This window comes from Mesoplodon bidens (assembly GCF_964165515.1).
Source record: "Mesoplodon bidens genome assembly, chromosome: 5".
Taxonomy (NCBI): domain Eukaryota; kingdom Metazoa; phylum Chordata; class Mammalia; order Artiodactyla; family Ziphiidae; genus Mesoplodon; species Mesoplodon bidens.
The window spans coordinates 136,384,214-136,402,692 of record NC_138161.1 but is presented as its reverse complement, the minus strand read 5'-3'; the positions used below and the strand labels follow the sequence as shown (position 1 = coordinate 136,402,692).

Genomic DNA, 18,479 nt, shown 5'->3' with positions numbered 1-18,479 from the left:
AACAAGTAGTAGGGGGCCTGACGTGTCTCCAGTCCTAGGTAGATTGTTAATCATTATTTTTAGTTGGAAGTCAGCCCTACCTTTTCCGACTTACTTTTGTCAATGGAGTTGACATTCTCCAGGGTTTCCAGGACATGACTTTGGGGGGGTCTTTTGATTCTCTCCTCTTCCTTAGCTCTTAGGACCAACCAATCACTAAGTCCTAGAGATTCTTCTAAACATTGGCCTCCTTTCCTATTTCCCCCCCACAGGTTGTCATCACAGTTTTCCTTGATCTTAATCTTCCTTCTCTCATTCACCCTACATACCAGTTCCTTATTTATGTTTTAAAAATAGGACTTTCATTGTGTCCCTCTCTGTGGACTACAGAAAGATGCCCAGGCTCCTTTGAATAACACTCCAAGATACTCCACAAGCTGACTCCATCCCACCTGTGTCCCCTCATCTTCCACCGCTCGCCAGCCTGAGACCTCAGGTCTTTTCAGGCACAACTGCCATGTGCCATGTCACTGCTCCCTCCGCCACACCTTCATGAATGCTGGTCTTCTCCTGAATCTCTTACCATGTGGCTTTTGCCTGTATCCTACCCATCTTTCAGGTCAAGCCCAGGTCCTACTCTGCATGTAAATACTGCTTTTCAGATTATTTTCCAGAATGATAAGATTGGCCAAGAGTCTATTGGACTATCCCAGACACAGTGGCCTCATCATCATTTGAATTTTTATAATCTTACTAAGGTGGCTGCAGCTTTAGCGCTCACTTTCCATCCAACTCTTACTGTAGAGCTTGTCTTTCCAAGTTTGCCATTAGTTGAAGGCAGAGTCCATGTTTTATTCACCTTCTGACTTATCTTAGAAAACTTTAGTAGAACCTAGCCTTTTAGCAGGTGTTCAGTGAATTGTTAGGCTAGTCCTCATGAAAAAAGACCCCAACATTTTGCTTTCCTTGCCTTGATCCCGGGCCCTTCTTGCATCTTTCTCCTTTCTTACTTCTCTTTTCCCCCAAGGTCTCTGGTCCTTTTTTCTGCCTCTTCTCTGTAGCCTCAGTTAACACTTGACATTAGCCTTCTGGCTTTCCTCTTCAAATCTGACTTATTTTTGTCCCATCCAACTGCTGTGAGTGAAGAGCTCACCAGACCAGCTTCTTTCCCTGGCTCAAATCCTCTAGGAACTTTACCCATCCTCCCACCTCTCTGCTGAAAAAGAGGGAGTAAGATGACACAGTTGCCTGGATATGGCAAACATCATTTCTGCTTTCCTTGCTATTCCCCTTCCATAAAAGAGCTATGGATGCTCATTTAAACTCACAGTGATCTTTGGCTTGGCCAGCCCTGTGAACTAGTGCTTGATACAAGTTTGAAAAGGAGGCAGAGAACACTCCCAGTCAATCATGTTTTATTCTTGACCTTGGATCTTCAGTTCTTCCTCTTGACCTTAATATATCCAAGCCTGATACCCCCTGGTCACCTATATTCCTAGGTGGGAATTTTTTTAAGACTGTTGCTATCCTAGGATCAGACAGTATGAGCAGTGCTAGAACTGGCCTTGGACAGGAAAAGAGCCTGGGCCCCTCTTCCACTGGTACCGACCTATGCTTCGAGCGGTGGCTCGGAATCAAGATGGCTCCAGTGGTGCCATACTGCACTTGAACAAGACTATCTAACCATTTCCTAGACTGGAATTTGTCAGTCCTCAGAAACATTCCAGGGAAGTTGACTGCTCTTAACAGTCCCCAGCTTTCCACACGGGACAAAGGATATCAGTGCCGTGACAACAGCATATGCAGACCCCATTGCAAATGAGCCCGCGAAGATCCCCAGGAAATTCCCCACGGACTGGAAGAATGCTGCAGCATCAAATGCATTCGGATTCTCCTTGGGACTGTAAATGGATATAGAACTGAAAAGAGAAGAAGGTGAAGGTTAGTCAGCGACTCCCATCTCATGGCCCAAACACCAGAAGTCAGAATTTAGCACCCACTTTTGGGAAGGGCACGTTTTCCCATGAGGTTATGTGCTGGTTGGAAGCTTTCAGGGGAAACGGATGAGGACAGGGAGAGGTGGAGAAGGCAGAAAGCTTTCTGCTTCCTTACAACCCAATCCCATGGTATTTATATATTGCTGCACGTCAGTAAACATTTTTATATAGGAAGGGTCGTAAGGAATATTGTTTCTGAGCAAACTAGGCATTAAAACATGGTAGGTGTATAAGGAATCTACTGAGGAGATAGATAACTGTGAATTATTTAGTGGCCATATGTCTTCAGTGCTGTTATATATTCACAAATGTTTCTGATAAAAAGTGCACTTTTATGTCCTGTGCACAAATGGGTGATACAAATCACAGCATGCACAAAATATTCTGCTGTGATCTTGTCATAAACCACAAAGCATTGTTCCTCTCCAGTGTAACCCTTCAGAAACAGAGCCCAGAGGACGTTCAGAGCATCACAGTATTAACCCCTGGGGAGAGACAAAACACTCATTTTCCCACTGAAACCAATGGCAGCAGCTGCCTGAGGTCATCTTTTATACCCCAATTCTGGTGGCTGCCAATAGATTTATATCCACAGAGAAAAATCAATCTACCAATAGGCAGTCTGTTCACTTAAATATTTTTGAGGATGTCATATTTGCTATTTTCTTTTTGTAACCAGGGCCTCAAATCCCACAGTGTTAATGTAAAGGACAACGTGTGTCCTATTTTAGGAAACATGAGCTCCGTATTGTAGCATCAAAATGAACGGATGTGCTAGAACCAGTTGCTTTCGGGAGACTAATGAAGTAACTTTTCAGATTTTTTTTTTTTTGCAGTTTTTATTTTTTATTTTTTGCTGTACACAGGCCTCTCACTGCTGTGGCCTCTCCCGTTGCGGAGCACAGGTTCCGGACGCGCAGGCTCAGCGGCCATGGCTCACGGGCCCAGACGCTCCATTGCATGTGGGATCTTCCCGGACTGGGGCACGAACCCATGTCCCCTGCATCGGCAGGCGGACTCTCAACCACTGCGCCACCAGGGAAGCCCTGCAGTTTTTATTTTAATACAAGGTCTTTAAAGCTAATCAGACAAAATCAATAGTTTCTCAGCAGCTGCTGGGAGGGACTTTGTAGCTCTTAGAGAGCAAACAGTACACCAGACACACTGACTTGAGGTTAGATAGGATTTTACAGAGATGTAACTGAATCTCTTGTGACTTGGATGATGAGAGTATGTTAACTCTCTGACCTGACTTTTTGTGTCTAAAGACTAGTTAAGAGAGAACAGGGGGAGTGGGTTCCAATTCTCCTCCAGGAAAATGTGTGGCATAAAAAAGGTAGTTTTAATTGTTTCTAGTTTTTCCCTGGATGTCTTTAAACCCCCAAAGTAGGCCAAACACTTCTGCTTTTTTTTTTAAATTTAATTAATTTTTTTATACAGCAGGTTTTTATTAGTTACCCATTTAATACATATTAGTGTATATATGTCAATCCCAATCTCCCAATTCATCACACCACCACTTTCCCCCCTTGGTGTCCATATGTTTGTTCTATACAACTGTGTCTCAATTTCTGCCTTGCAAACCAGTTCATCTATGCCATTTTTCTAGGTTCCACATATATGTGTTAATATACGATATTTGTTTTTCTCTTTCTGACTTATTTCACTCTGTATGACAGTCTTTAGATCCATCCATGTCTCTACAAATGACCCAATTTCGTTCCTTTTTATGGCTGAGTAATATTCCACTGTATATATGGACCACATCTTCTTTATCCATTTGTCTGTCAATGGGCATTTAGTTTTCTTCCATGACCCGGCTATTGTAAGTAGTGCTGCAATGAACATTGGGGTGCATGTGTCTTTGTGAATTATGGTTTTCTCTGGGTATATGCCCAGTAGTGGGATTGCTGGGTCATATGCTGATTCTATGTTTAGTTTTTTAAGGAACCTCCATACTGTTCTCATTGTGGCTGTCTCAATTTACATTCCCACCAACAGTGCAAGAGGGTTCCCTTTTCTCCACACCCTCTCCAGCATTTGTTGTTTGTAGATTTTCTGATGATGCCCATTCAAACTGGTGTGAGGTGATACCTCATTGTAGTTTTGATTTGCATTTCTCTAATAATCAGTGATGTTGAGCATTCTTTCATGTGTTTGTTGGCCATCTGTATGTCTTCTTTGGAGAAATGTCTATTTAGGTCTTCTGCCCATTTTTTGATTAGGTTGTTTCAAACACTTCTGCTTTGATCATGTAATTGGATAAGGAAGATGAATGTGGATCTCAAATGGAGCCCTGATATGTATGTGAGAAAGGGATTGCCTTTGAAGTGTTCTTCTTTTTGTAAAGTGTTGTGCTTTGCAGAAAAAAAGGAAAAGCAAACCCATATTTGGGTCCTTTTTAGCTGACAGTCCTGGGAAAGGGTGTAAAACCCCATGGCCGTTCTGAAACTTGGTGCCCATGGCTGTGTGTGTAAAAAAAACAGTAGTGATGAGGAAACATTCCAGTTGCTGTCTGTCTTTCAAACAAAGGTTTTTGCACAGTAACAGTTTTGTAAATAATCCTGTTAATTCCTAAGGCTGCTCCCAGCAGATCTGATCCTTAGAACAGGCATCTCTTCAAGCCCATCTTCACCTTTGCACTCGCTGAGAGTGTTTTCTCTGTCTCGATGCTTCCCTAGCTTGAAGCACCACCATCACTTCTTTTGGCCATATTCCATATCATTACTTATGTAATGTTTGTTCTTAAATCAACTCATTTTTATTCAAATGCAAAAGCTTTTATTAAATAATATTTATGAAATCATAGTTTGTTTGTTTGTTTGTTTGTTTGCAGCACGCGGGCCTCTCACTGTTGTGGCCTCTCCCATTGCGGAGCACAGGCTCCGGACGCGCAGGCTCAGCGGCCATGGCTCACGGGCCCAGCTGCTCCGCGGCATGTGGGATCCTCCTGGACTGGGGCACGAACCCGTGTCCCCTGCATCGTTAGGTGGACTCTCAACCACTGCACCACCAGGGAAGCCCTTCGCTGTATCGTTTAAGACTCACAGACACCATCAAAACTCCAGTGTTTCTCAACAACTCATCTTTTCATCTTTACGATGTTCCTACAGGAAACCCCCTGGCAACTTAGGTAGCGTTAAGGGCATAGTACCTCAATCTGAGATCTGGGTTGAAATCTCAGCTCTGCCACTTACGGGCTGTGTGAACTTGACCGAGTTACTTAGACTATATGCACCTCAGTTTCCTATGATGATGAGAGTTAAAAAATGATAATAAAATGAGGATGATAATAATAGTACCTATCACATAAGGTTGCTATGAGAAGTCAATCAGTTAATGTTTATAAAGCATTCAAAATGGTACCTGGCACATAGTAAGAACTAGATAAGCATTTCTTAAGTTAATCATCCTTCTTCAAATAACCCATCCTCCTCCCCCTCCCCTCCCCTCCCCCTTCCTCTTCTTCTCCTTCTTCTTCGTCATCGTGTTGTTTGTCTGTCTTTCTGTCTCTTTCTCAAACTGAGAGATTGGTTTAGTTCTAAAAGAAGTATCCCAAACTAGATGTCTAATGAGTACCTCAACCAAAACAGAGCTGAGATGTCATCACCTGTCTCTCTCCCACTCTGACTGGTCCTTGGTCTAGAATCTCTTGGTATCGGGGATCATTTGATCATACACATTGTTTTGTGTAGAATGGCATGTGGCACATATGCTCAATAAATGCCAGCCATGAGGAAGAAGGAGAAGGGGGGCGAGGAGGAAACGAAAGAAGAGGAAGTAGGGAAGAAGTTATTGCAATCATGCTGAGAGTGAAGATGAGATAATGTATAGAAAGTATCCTATAAATGGAACCACCATCACTGCCGCCAATGCCATCCCTTCCAAAACTCTGGCCATCTTCCCATTCTGGACCCTACTGAGTCATCGCTCTCCTGATTCTTTCAATCTTAAGACCACCCAGCTTCCATCACCACCCACTCCTGTTACTCTTTACTGCTACTGCTAAAATAGTTTCCCCATAATTTTCCCTCACAGAAACTACTCAACAACCTCAAGCTCCTGGGCAGCCTTCTTTCATAATGATGCTCGTCTCTGACAGGTCCTCCCAACTCCCACAATCTACTCAATATTCTGGGTGACTGATTGGGACAACCTGCTTCTCTTATCTCCCAGTCCAGTCTCACTTCTCTTGTTAACATGAATCAATGCCACTTTAAAATTTTAAAAGGAAAGTTTTAAGCATATACATCACATCCCTTTTTGAATTTCTATGAATGTAATCAAGAAAAAGATGGGAAGATGATTACTATAGCCAAAGATATACAAAAAGGACCTTCCCTTTTCTCTGCCAAATCTTTAATCCCTAACAAAAAAATTTAAACTACTAGCACCAGTTTATTGCAGAGTTCTTGATTCTTCCAACTGTACTATATTGAATCCTTCTTTGTGCTGGGTGTATAGTTCCATTAATGATGTCTTGGTCAAATTCCATTATTCAGTTCCTTTCGGTTATCACAACTTAATGCTGTCCAGCTTAAAACCTAAATCTTCAAAGCAAGGTTCTTTTTCTCCCTGCAGAATATTCTAGAGCAGCAGGCAGGATGACTTGAAAGGGAGGAGTGGCGCACTTGGTGGCACAGTGGTTAAGAATCTGCCTGCCAATGCAGGGGACATGGGTTCAAGCCCCGGTCCAAAAGGATCCCACATGCTGCGGAGCAACTAAGCCCGTGCGCCACAACTACTGAAGCACGTGAGCCTGGAGCCCATGCTTCGCAGCAAGAGAAGCCACCGTAATGAGAAGCCCGCACACCACAAGGAATAGTAGCCCCGCTCACCGCAACTAGAGAAAGCCCACGCACAGCAACAAAAACCCGACGCAGCCAAAAAAACAAAAAGTGTTCAGAAATGCTCACTTCCACTTCCCTCCTGAGCACCAGCGCCCCCTGGTGTTAGAGACATGGAGGAGTGATGGGGAGCCAAGCTCTCCACCTTTTGTGGCCAATTGTTTGGCCACAATGGACAGGGTCCCTGGCCTCACTCTTGCCCCTGCTTGGCCCGTTTCTTGGAAGCCCCTGCTGACATGGTGGCATCTCCAATTTATTAAGGATCCCCTCATAGGACCATTCAGTTTTCCTTCTGCCCTGCCAGTTCTATATATTCACAGCCCTTTTCTATGGCTTGGATCAGGGGCCACTTGGGGAATTCAGTGGCTCTCACACCTCTCTTGATCTCCAGTCCCCTTTAGTTGGGGCACCCCTGAACACCCTCCATGGGCCATGGAGCACTCTTCTAGGAGGGCTCAACCTTGCCCACTCCCCAAACACAGCAAACTAGGGAGCCTTCAGGTCCTGCTGACACAGAGGACTCCAGCTGACTCCTTTCAGAAATCTGAAGGCCAGTCCCTGTGCTCTTCTGCTGTCTCACTCCAAGAAGCCACATCCAAGAACCTCCTTCCCTGCTCTGTTTTGAGAGGGGGCTCAGCCCCTCTGCAGTTCCTCCCATGGGAACAAGCTGGCAGGCTTCCTCTTGCAGGCAGCCTCCATCTATTTGGGTGATTCCAGTGGCGTTCCTTCCACTTGACTTAGGGGAGAGGAAGCTCCCTCACGGGGAGGGGTAACAGCTTCACACCTCAAACGCTGCAGTCTCTCCAAGGAGGACCCCCTTTCTTTCCCACTCCTTTCATACACTGTTTTGAGACCAAGGAGATGGGGTAGGAATTGGAGGAAATGAGGCTGATTCTGTTGCCAATTAAGCCTGTTGGGAGGTGTGTGGTTCTAAGTGCTGGGGAGCCCTGATGCTCCTTTTAGTACGGAGGCATTTAGCAACTTTTGTTTCAGGTCTGTTTCCTAAACCCAGTTTGGAAAACAGGCAAAAACCCACAGGATGATGCATCTTGTGACCTTTATGTCCGGGTGCTTCTAGTTTCTTTTCTCCCCATCTATCTAGAGTTGCCTTGTCATTCTGTTCTGAAGGATACATTTTAAGGAGAAATACAACATAGAGGGGTGATGGAAATTTGTAAAAGCCGCTCTGTTTGGTTGGCCCTGAGTTTCACAGGTAATAAAGTAGAATAAAAACTAAATACAGTGCTATTTTGTGTTTAAAATTTTTTATCTCCCCCCCCAAAAAAGAAACAAGTGGATCCTTATCTATTATTTACCTTTTAATAACTCTACCAACCTGCCCTTTCTCAAGAAGTTGCTTAATTATGAATAAGGAATTGATTTTATGGGGCCAAGAATTGTGTGTACACATTGGAATTCATTCTGGCATCTGCTTGCCCATTATTCTGGCTTATGTCCTGCCAAAGGCTGATGAAGTTCTGTCAAGAGAACCTGCTGTAAAACATAATGACTTCAGGAATTGGGGGCATTCCAGGCACCCTGGGAGGTTAGAAAAGCTGCCTTTTAATAATAAGTGGTTCTGGCCAGAAGTTCACTGAGCTTGAGTTAGAACCACAGGGTCTCACCTTCCCAAGGGCCAACAGCCCGGCAGCTCAAGGGCTGTGTTTCAGGAGAGCACATTAATGAACTCTTTCAGCTTCTGAAGGACTGTTTAGTTAATGACCGCTCCCTTAGGGTCCAAATTCACACCGAACAGTGATTTTTCCAAATCCTTGACAAATATCACTTTGCCATTTTGATGTCTGGCACCACAAGACAAGGAGAATTTTGTGGGAAGTATGAGTTAGTATATCATGGCTGCCCCCAGAATAATACGATCTCAGGCTGAATTAATGGATTCATTCTAACAACAAATGTTTCTTGAGCACCTACTATGTGCAGACCTTTTTCTAGACACTAAAGATCCAGCAGGGAACACAACAAACCTTCTGACCTCATGTTCCTTATGTTCCAGTGGAGGAATCAACATAATAAACAGCTAAGCAAGTAAACATATGATTTAAGGACAGAGACAGAAAAGAAAAAGAAAGCAGCATGAAGGGATGGAATAGAGAGTGATGAGGGTGCTGTTTTACTTAGGATGGTCAGGAAAGGCTTCTCTGAAAAACATTATTAAGTGGAGTCTGGCATGAAAAGAGTGGGGAGAGTTTTCTAGTCCCTGAAGCAGAGGCAGTGTGGCTGGAGGGGAATGGGCAAGGGGAAAGTGGTAGGAGACAGGGCTGGAGACTGGGCTGGGGCCAGGTCTTGTGGAAGTTTACGGGACTTTCTTAGGACTTAGGATTTTCCTCTAGGGGTGAAAGGGCATCCACTGGAGGGTTTGGGGTAGGGGAGCATGGTATAGAACATTCCAGGTGAAGGCTATGTTAATAACAGTAGAGGAAGCGGGACAGGAGTCAGCATGGTCCCGTTGTCCTCTCCCATGGCTGGATCAGATGGGGCTTTCTTCTTTGGTCTGGGTGGCACCATCTGAACAAAAGCTGACAAACCATAGCAGACCACAGGAGAAAGAGTAGGGTGGTGGGAAAGTAGAAGTAAGGAAGGAGGGGAGTTTAAAGGATGGATGAATTTAGCAGAAACAGCTACAGCGAGCATCGGAAAGGCGGCCATGCAGAGGAGGGACTGGCCTCATTCTCTGTGTTTCCAGAAGGCAAAATAAAGTCCACGAGTAAAACATCAGAGGGAGAAAGATTTCAGCTTTATATTCTATTTCAGAATTTCCTAATTCTTAGATCTGATGGAAAATGAAATGAGATCTATAAAAGTCAAGTTCTCTGTCGCTGGAGATACTTAAACATAGAATGAAAGAGTTACCTGTCAGGGTGTTATGGAGAAAATTCATGCACTAGACAGTGGGATAATGTGGCCTCGAGGAACCTCCCGCCCCCAGGGTCACTGACTCCCCATCTATTTCCAGCTTCCTCCAGAACTATCAAGAGAGGGATGGAGGGTACTTGGCTTTCTGTGCTACCCAAATGCTGCCACTGGAAACGGCTGAGTATTCAGCGAGCAGGGGCAGTACTTCAGTGGGGATACAATGAAGGTGCCGATGATTTAGGTGGGAACCGTGTTGATAATGATGACATCAAGAACAGTTACAGGGGCTTCCGGGGTGGAGCAGTGGTTGAGAGTCCGCCTGCCGATGCAGGGGACGCGGGTTCGTGCCCTGGTCCGGGAAGATCCCACGTGCCACGGAGCGGCTGGGCCCGTGAGCCATGGCCGCTGAGCCTGCGCGTCCGGAGCCTGTGCTCCGCAACGGGAGAGGCCACGGCAGCGAGAGGCCCGCGTACCGCAAAAAAATAAAATAAAATAAAATAAAGAATAGTTACAAATTTCAGCACGGAATAAAGTCTTTGACAGATTCCTAAGTGGCTCTGGTCCATTAAGTTCCAACTTTAAAGTGACAAAGAGAGCTCTGAGCTTTAAATTGGTTCAAAGGGAAGAAGAGTTAAAGGAGGTTTGTTATGAATTATATGTACATTTTCTTTGAAAGGAGATCTTAAATTACTTTGCGATTCAGCCTGAAAAGTCTTGTCAGAATTGGATTAGTCTGTGGGCTTTGAGAAATTTTCTCTTGCACCTAATATTGAGAGGAAAGTGAATCTGAGATAGTCCTAAAGATAAAAGTAACTCGCAAATACTCTTCTTATTTTGTTTGCTTTCTTTCTTTCTTTTCTGAAGCAGAAACAGGAATTTGAATCCCACCACTGTGAACCTATTTAAAAGAGATAAAAAAAAAAAAAGAGAGACTAATTCTCATGATCTAATGGGAACTTCAACCCTTTCTCCAACTTTTCAGTTCCTTTAATCCTCACTAATGAAATCTTAGCTCCAAAGAGTACAGTAATATGTGAAACTTTTAGTCATAATAGATATAAAAAGATATAGAAAAGTAGGTTAATAGCCACTAAAGATGGAAATCTAGTTAAAATTAAAATATAATCACTAACAGGTGTAAGAAAGACCAAATATTAATCCCCAAGGTTGAAATGGAGAAGGGGGTCAGGTGCTCCAACATTTACTGAGAACTCAGAATACATGTTATTCGCTGTATTTGTTACTATGGAGCATTCACTATGTGTCAAGCGCTATGTTAAGCATTTTTATAAACATTATCTCACTGAACCCTCCCAGTGACCCCCTGAAGAAGGTGCTATTATGATTTCCATTTTATAGATGAGGAAACTATGGCTTCGAGAAATGAAGTAACTTTATATATCTCACCTCATTTAATCCTTCCAAAAATGTAATGAAGAAAGTATTTGCATTTTAGAGATAAATAGACTCAGGGATGGTAAATCATTTGCCCCAAGTAACTCATTAGTAACTGGAGCGGCAGCCAATCAACTCAGGTCCCACTAGTGAAAGCCCGTGTGCAACGTAGACTGGGAAGTGAAAACACTTGGATCCATCGCCTGAGTGTACACACAGATAAGTAACTCAACAAACGTTTCACGTTCATAGGACAGAGGCAAAGACTACTCACAGGAGGTTAAGATTTTAGGACTTCTAGTACTAATTTGGAAGAAAAAAACTGCATTAGTGAGCATATTCATTTCGATATGAGGAGTTTTGCTGACCACCTACTGCTGCTTGTAGGCCAGGATTTCTTCATGGAGGGCTCTTCTCCACACTGAATGAGTTTGTTATGAAACTATGTACACTCCATGTCTCTTGATGTTCATGCCAGCACCAACTCAGGCCTCATATCATGTCATGCAGTTGCTCACCCTGTGCTGCCATGTGGTGACTACTGTCTCTGTATAGTAATTACTTACTTGTGTCACAGTGTCTTCATCTAAAAAATGGTGATAATAACAACTGTGCCTCCTTCATAGAGTGGGGATTAACTGGGTTAATACGTGTACAGTGTTTCTACTTGGAACATAGAAAGCACTCCACAAATGTGAGCTGTTATGATTGTTGTTACTGTTATTTATATCAATATTATTGTTGGAATGATTATCTTTCACCATTTGCTCAAAAGAGATCAATAAAAACTGAGCTCTTCTTCTAAGAATATGGAGGCATTCAGGAATTCCAATTAAGGTGTCCGAACATTATAAGAGTCTTCTGAGGTGGAATGAGTAGTACATTTAGAGTTAGATCATGCACTGAATTCATCTTTTTCTTAATGAGGCCTGTAAGGCAGAAGGTTATTGGGATAGTATCAAAAAAGAAGATGCATGTAAATTGTTAACAACAGTTAAGACCCAAAGATCCACGGTTGTTATACAAATCCAGCAGAGTTTAACTTCCAGCAGCCTTGCGGGAGAAGGGGACACCAAGATAGACATACCACAGAAATCCCGTTGCTATACCTGAAGCAAAAATGTTCATGAACAGAAAGTATCTAATGAAGTTGTATAGAATTGTGGATCAGCAACAATCAAGGAAAGATCATGAAACCGATGGAGTCTGCTTTCATTGCGATCACCAATTCACAGCTCACTGCATGCTACATAGAGATAAAAAGAATCCGAAAACAGGCACTTGCTTTCACTGGGGCCTGCAGTGCTTCACAGATGCTGTGGGCTGAGGACAGAGATGAGGGGCTGAATGACACACTAGCTTCCTCTGGCTGGGTCAAAGGACTTTTCATAGACAATGTTCTATGAAAAGCTTTCCTAATCTGGGTGCTTTTCATTCCTGTGTTAAACAAAACTCACTCCTGTTATAAACAGCTTCCTGAGACAGCCTGATGGAGTTTCACCTGGTGACAAGCCAACTCCCAGAAAATATTTGCACTGATCAACTCATATCCCCAGATCCTTCTCCTGTGCTTCTATTTATTAGCAATTAAGTGAGCATCTGGGCCCCAAATCACAACCTAATTGAGAATCTGCATCCATAAATAGAGTTGCAACTAAATAGAGTTGCAGATAATTTTGCTTGAGTACAAGTTTATCTTTGGGGGCAAAGCACATAGGTATGTTGCCTCCCCTCTACAGATTTTGATTTAATGTTTGAAGCACGGGAGCTGTGGACCAACAGATCTTACCAAAGAGGGTTTTGCTTTCACATAATGCTTTTAAATTACATTACATGTGTCTAGCAGTTGCTATAAAGTATATATTGCAGAATGCTAAAGTTCCACAGTAGAGTCATCTCTGATACTGCATCTTCAGGATACAGCTTTATCTAGGATAACAATGTAGACTTTATGGTATATTTGAATCTCAAACCAATACAACTTGTAAAAATTGAGAGATTTCTAACTCAAGCAATTAATAGGTTTTTCCCACCCATGTAATAAAGATAGTTTCTAAGACTTGGAGTCAGAAGCCAAGCACCAGGATGAACACTTCATTTACCAAGGCCATTGCTGAGCCGTGAAGGAGCACAAGCTCCTAGGGCTAGGGCCCTGAAGCAGTCTTAAAGATTCAAGAAGCTAGGTTTTGCACATCTAGGTGGACAGTAGGTCAGAGGCTGGGGAAAATGCAGACTGGAAGACTTGGTGGAGGATTGGGGTGGAGGCAGGTCAGTACAACACTTCAAGTTAGACCCAGGTGAGCAAGCCACAATGAGTATATATACAACCAGCAAGGCAGCCAGGGAATCAATGATTCAGGGAGTCCCGGGATGGATGTGAACCCAACATAAATACACACAAGCACTTTGCTGGAAGAAGAGTCCTTAACTTTCATACACCTTCACCATTTATTCCATGACCTCAAAAAGGTTAAATACCACTGAAGTAGGGGTACACAAATTCTGATGTCAGAACAAGGAGGGAGTGGTCAGAAGCTGAGGCTAACAGTGATCTGCAGAAGGGGAGATAAGAGACAAAATCAGATAACCAGACCAAGGTACAAGAAACAGGAGTGGGGTCATGGAGGAAACCCCGTGCGTAAGCCATGGCCTTTCACTCACTGCCTGCTCGGGTAGGGGTCGTATATGTCAGCTGTGGGCTAGCAGGCAATGCACGGGAGAATGTAAGTAAATAATGACATCTAAGTATATCTGGAGAGAAAGGTGAGGTTTTGAGAGTTGTATTTACACAGGAATAAATGACAGAGGAAGTATAGCAGATAACATCGTGAAGCATAAATTAACTGTGGCTTGAATCAATCCTACTCTCTCTTCAGGGTTTAGCTTATGTCAACTTTATTGATTGAAAACATCCAAAGTCACTCACCATCACCACCACCACTACCAGGGCCTGGCTCTCCTTAGGTCAATCAGAATGTGTGAGACACAACAGCTCCCAGGCCTCGTTCAGTGCACCCATGGCAAGATCTTCGAAAGATCTACTGTCTTTATTTATATGTCATGAGAGCACATGGGAGAAACAGGGAATTTGCAAGAGAAATGTTCCTTGATGGCTCAATTATGAAATAAGTAACATGTTGGTAATAAAAAGCATTTGGGATGTAGATGTCTCTCTGTGAGATGGGTTAAAAACTAGTGAGTTGTTCATATTGTTTGTAAGGGAAGAAACTGGTAGCCAGGGTGGGTCAGAAGGAGGTGCTGGAGATGTGGCCCCTCCTATTTGGAGGGCAAGTGGCAGGTGGGGAAGGCTGCTTTGGGATAATTCCCCTCTCCTCCTTTTATGGTAGGGGTCTCTCTCGCTCTCTCATTTTGTTTTTTGTTTTTTGGATTCCTTTGGTCAGGTCTATTTTGTAGACCACCACTAACTGGGTATGCTACCAGCTAGTGTTGAACTTTACTACTTAAATGGGACTAAGGTTATATAGAAATTACAAAGTCTTTGAGATCAAGGGTGAAATTCAATAATTATACCTCACTGTCTCCTCTGGATTAAATGTATTCATTAGATTTGTATTCAAACCTATTACCACCTTCTTGGAAAATCCAGTTTTTAAAAACATGCCTTGGGGCCATTGCTAGAAAGCATCCAAATGGAAACAGAGGTGAGCCAGTGATAGAAGAGGAGAATGCCATTTAGATGAACACAATAGAGGATTGTGTTGCTTTCATATCCATTTTGTGTGTGTGTGTGTGTGTGTGTGTATGTGTGTGTGTGTTAGAGAAAGAGGGAGAGAGAGAGTGATAGCGAAAGCAAGAGAGAGAGAGAGAGAGAAGCTCTAAAAAATCTTATGCAGAGAAATAGCAAAATCCATGTTTTTGTGTGTGAAAAGCCTGCTTTATCACTTAATGCTAATGAAACATCGTCAGGAGGAGGTCAGTGCATAATTAGAGATTATAGCACCATGGATGTGTATGGAGTGTGATGGTGAAGGCCCAGGTAACTTCATCACAGGAAAAGTATGATAATCCCCACAAACTTAATGCCAGAATTTGGCGAATGTAATGAACTGGGAGGTCTCAGAGAACCAGACAAGCACCTCTGCCATCTTCTACCTTGGACTGCCTTGACAATCTTTGGCTCTGGCACCAACCGGCCTGTGTAGGTGGCAGTGGAGAGGCAAGAGAACACTGGTTCTATTAAATTATTTACTTTGAAAACGTTTTGCCTTCAAACTTCTGGATTTAAAAAAAAAAGGACTCAGTAAATTACCAAAATGACGACCAAGAAAAAAATAATAATTTCTGGCTTTTCAAACCATAATAAAACAAACTGGTAAGATATAAAAAGATACTTGGTAAATTGAGTGATCAGTCCGTGCAATGCCAGCTTCATTTTAGAGTCTTAAATACTGAATTTGGAAAGCATATATGGTATGTTCCTGCAAAATATTCAGTGTTAAAATCCTCTTGGACTTTGTGCTTTCCACATTGCAATGCTAATAGCTGCCACTTATTGAAGCCCTCTTGCAAGCCAGAACTGTGATCAGCATATACATTATTTGTAATCGTTCCAACAACCCCACAGGAGAGATAATATTATCTGCATATTACAAGGAGAAACTGAGGACATTGAGGAAGGTTAAGCTACGTGGCCAAAGACACATGGCAAGTAAGTGGTAGGACCAGCGTTAGAACCCAGTTCTAAACCTCCTTACGGCCCCCTCCCAGTAAACTGTCCTCAAGTGTGCATCAACAAAAGGGTAGCTATATGTGCTGGTCCCAATAGGTAAGTCCTTCCCTTTGGTAATCTCTACTGGTGAGGTGAGGTCTTTAAAGTATCTATCTGCATATTTCTTTAGTTCTTCCTTTGTGTGTTTATTTAATAGCAAACCAGCAGAAAAAAAAAAAAAAAGTCCACAGGGCTACTGAAACTGAAGTTGAACAGGGTCAGCTCTCCTCCAGACTTTGCCCTAGGCTTAACAAAATGTCTGTGTTTGAAAGGTAGAGTGTTTTGCCTGTTATCTGGCAGGAAGTAGCATATCTGTCCTTGGCTGCTACTAAATTTTATGGATAATCAAAACATTATTTTTCTATCAGAATGGAATGTAGTACCAAACGGAGTACCCAATGATGGAAGCCTACACCGCCAAAGCAGACTTGAAGACAGGTGTCACCCAAAAATGCAACCCTTGATGAGTTCTCCTTTGAACACACCAGATTTAGGGGCAGTGGTTCCCTGTGACCTAAGCACAGCAGCAAAGGTGGACCTGATCCACCTTTCAGATCCAAGATCCTGCCAACAGAATCATATTCCTTTGGCTTCAGAGTGGTCCAGCAAAACGGAATACATTTATTAAATGAGAAATTAATGATACTAAGATGCATTTCATGCCAGATGGTGATTCCCTCTCAACCAACAACTCTTATCAAACATCTGCCTGAGGCTACCAGATCCAGGAAAATGTATTGACTTCTTATGAAAAGACTGATTATCTCCCTTCTTTACTGTTGTATTCCTTTCAGTGTTCCCTTTCCTGCATCAGGACTAAATCAGCACGTCCTCCCTTTTTGCCTAGTTCAGTGAAAATAAAATGGTTAGAGTCACCTTCCTCCTGAGTCTCTCAAGTAAGATATGATGCAATGCCACGAATGCACGGGTTCGGGTGGTATGCGTGGAGTGTAGAAATAAGGGGAGGGGTAAATCACGAGCACTGAAGATTTCTCTGGAGAGAGTCCATCAAATGGTGTTCTAATCCCAAATTCTGGCTTATTTTGTGTAACAGTTGCTTGGTTGGCTTGAATGGGAAACAAACTTGGCAGCAGAATGGAGAGAGATGGGACATATTGCTTGCTGCACAATAGATTCTAATATGCTGCCTTGACTTCTAATAAACGTAAAACAATCCCTAGTGGCTGGGCTTAACGGGGGAAAAGTTTTTGTTTTTCAGTCGTTTCCTGGAACAGGATGAGATGGAGCCTTTTTGCAATATGTTGCCTATAGCCCAGGGCAAAAACTTTCTCCGTGGGCTTCTCTGCTTCTTCCCAGCGATGGGAGGAAAGCAAACCGTGGCACAACATAGTTTAACCAAGTTCAGATGAAGTATAACTTTGGTGGTGAAATATACACTCTAGAACTTTAGGATCCAACAACCAGAAAAATATATGGAATAAGTTTTATTTAAGGGATTTGAACTTTGTGAGAGATAGAGCAGATCATATAAATCCTAATCTTTTCTCAACACACACACACATACACACACGCACACTCAGAGACATAAGTAGCCACACACCCCTGCACAACTGAAGCACCTCATCAGGTGTCAGAGTTCTTTGGAAGTGAGTGAAGGATTTTGGTTTTGACGGATGTTTGTGCTATGCTCAAGGCTTATTTTTCTCTAGTCTTAGGGACTACAGCTTTTGGAGGTTTTATTATTTCCATAAGGTACCCCAAATTGGTATCGGTTTTCTGTTTCCTTATCGTTAAACACTTCCTGTTGAATTATCTGGCGGCTTCCATGAAGAACATGGTCTATGGGATCATTAAAATGATGTGACATCATGCTTAGGGGATATGAAAAACTTGTTCAAAACTCAGCATGCAGGTGCTCCCCCCACAACTTAAGAAGTCTTGAACATATGTCGTGGCAATCTTCTTTGCTAGCTTCCCTTTCACTCTACTTCTTAGTGCTTAGCACAGAGAAAGTGCCAGAACATTTAGCATGAGCCTATGAAATATGTCATTAATCTCAGAACTGAGTTAAAAGAAAACCAAAACTTATTCTTAAACTACTTTATACTTATTGGCTGAGATGGAGCACATTGGGTCCTATAGTCCCAAATTTAGAGGTTCCTCAAAGTTCTAAGGAAGGTGTGGTGCTAAAAGAAGCAGAAAACTGGCTTCAATTAATTCTAATCATCACTATGATTGCTATTAAGCAATTCTACTTAGAGTACCATATTAGGTACCATGGAGTTACAAACAAATAATGAGCACTGCTCTCCCTAGAATCCCATTTTTGGGAGCTAGTAACAAACAGTTGGATTTTAACTCAGGGGCCACAGACGAAAGCCTCCATTCTTGCATACCAATTCCCTGAGCTCTCCAGTTCCCTGCTAAATTTCTTTTCAACACACTCTTATACTTTTGTATTTTTAAAAAATGGAAATGTTAGCAGGAAAAATCCACTCCACTGTAAGAGGCACATTATTCTGAGAGCATAGCTTTCTTCACAAATACCAGCATCACTTCCACTGCTCTGTAATAAGTGGCTGCAGCTGTTGCCATGGTGATTTTCATTTTTAAAAAACTGTATCCACACAAAGACAGGCAACACAGCTGTTTCCAAGAGGAATCATAAAATACGTCCAGATGTAATGACACTACTGT

The 18,479-nt window shown here is 42.7% G+C and overlaps 1 protein-coding gene across 1 annotated transcript in view; it reads right to left on the bottom strand.

The window, feature by feature from the left end:
* The window catches only part of SLC9A9 (solute carrier family 9 member A9), a 558,573-nt gene that overhangs the window by 292,046 nt on the left and 248,048 nt on the right, over positions 1-18,479 (bottom strand). The window contains exon 7 of the mRNA XM_081234688.1: positions 1,766-1,898. Coding sequence (XP_081090814.1) covers positions 1,766-1,898 — 133 coding nt within the window. The remainder of the gene's footprint in view (positions 1-1,765; positions 1,899-18,479) is intronic.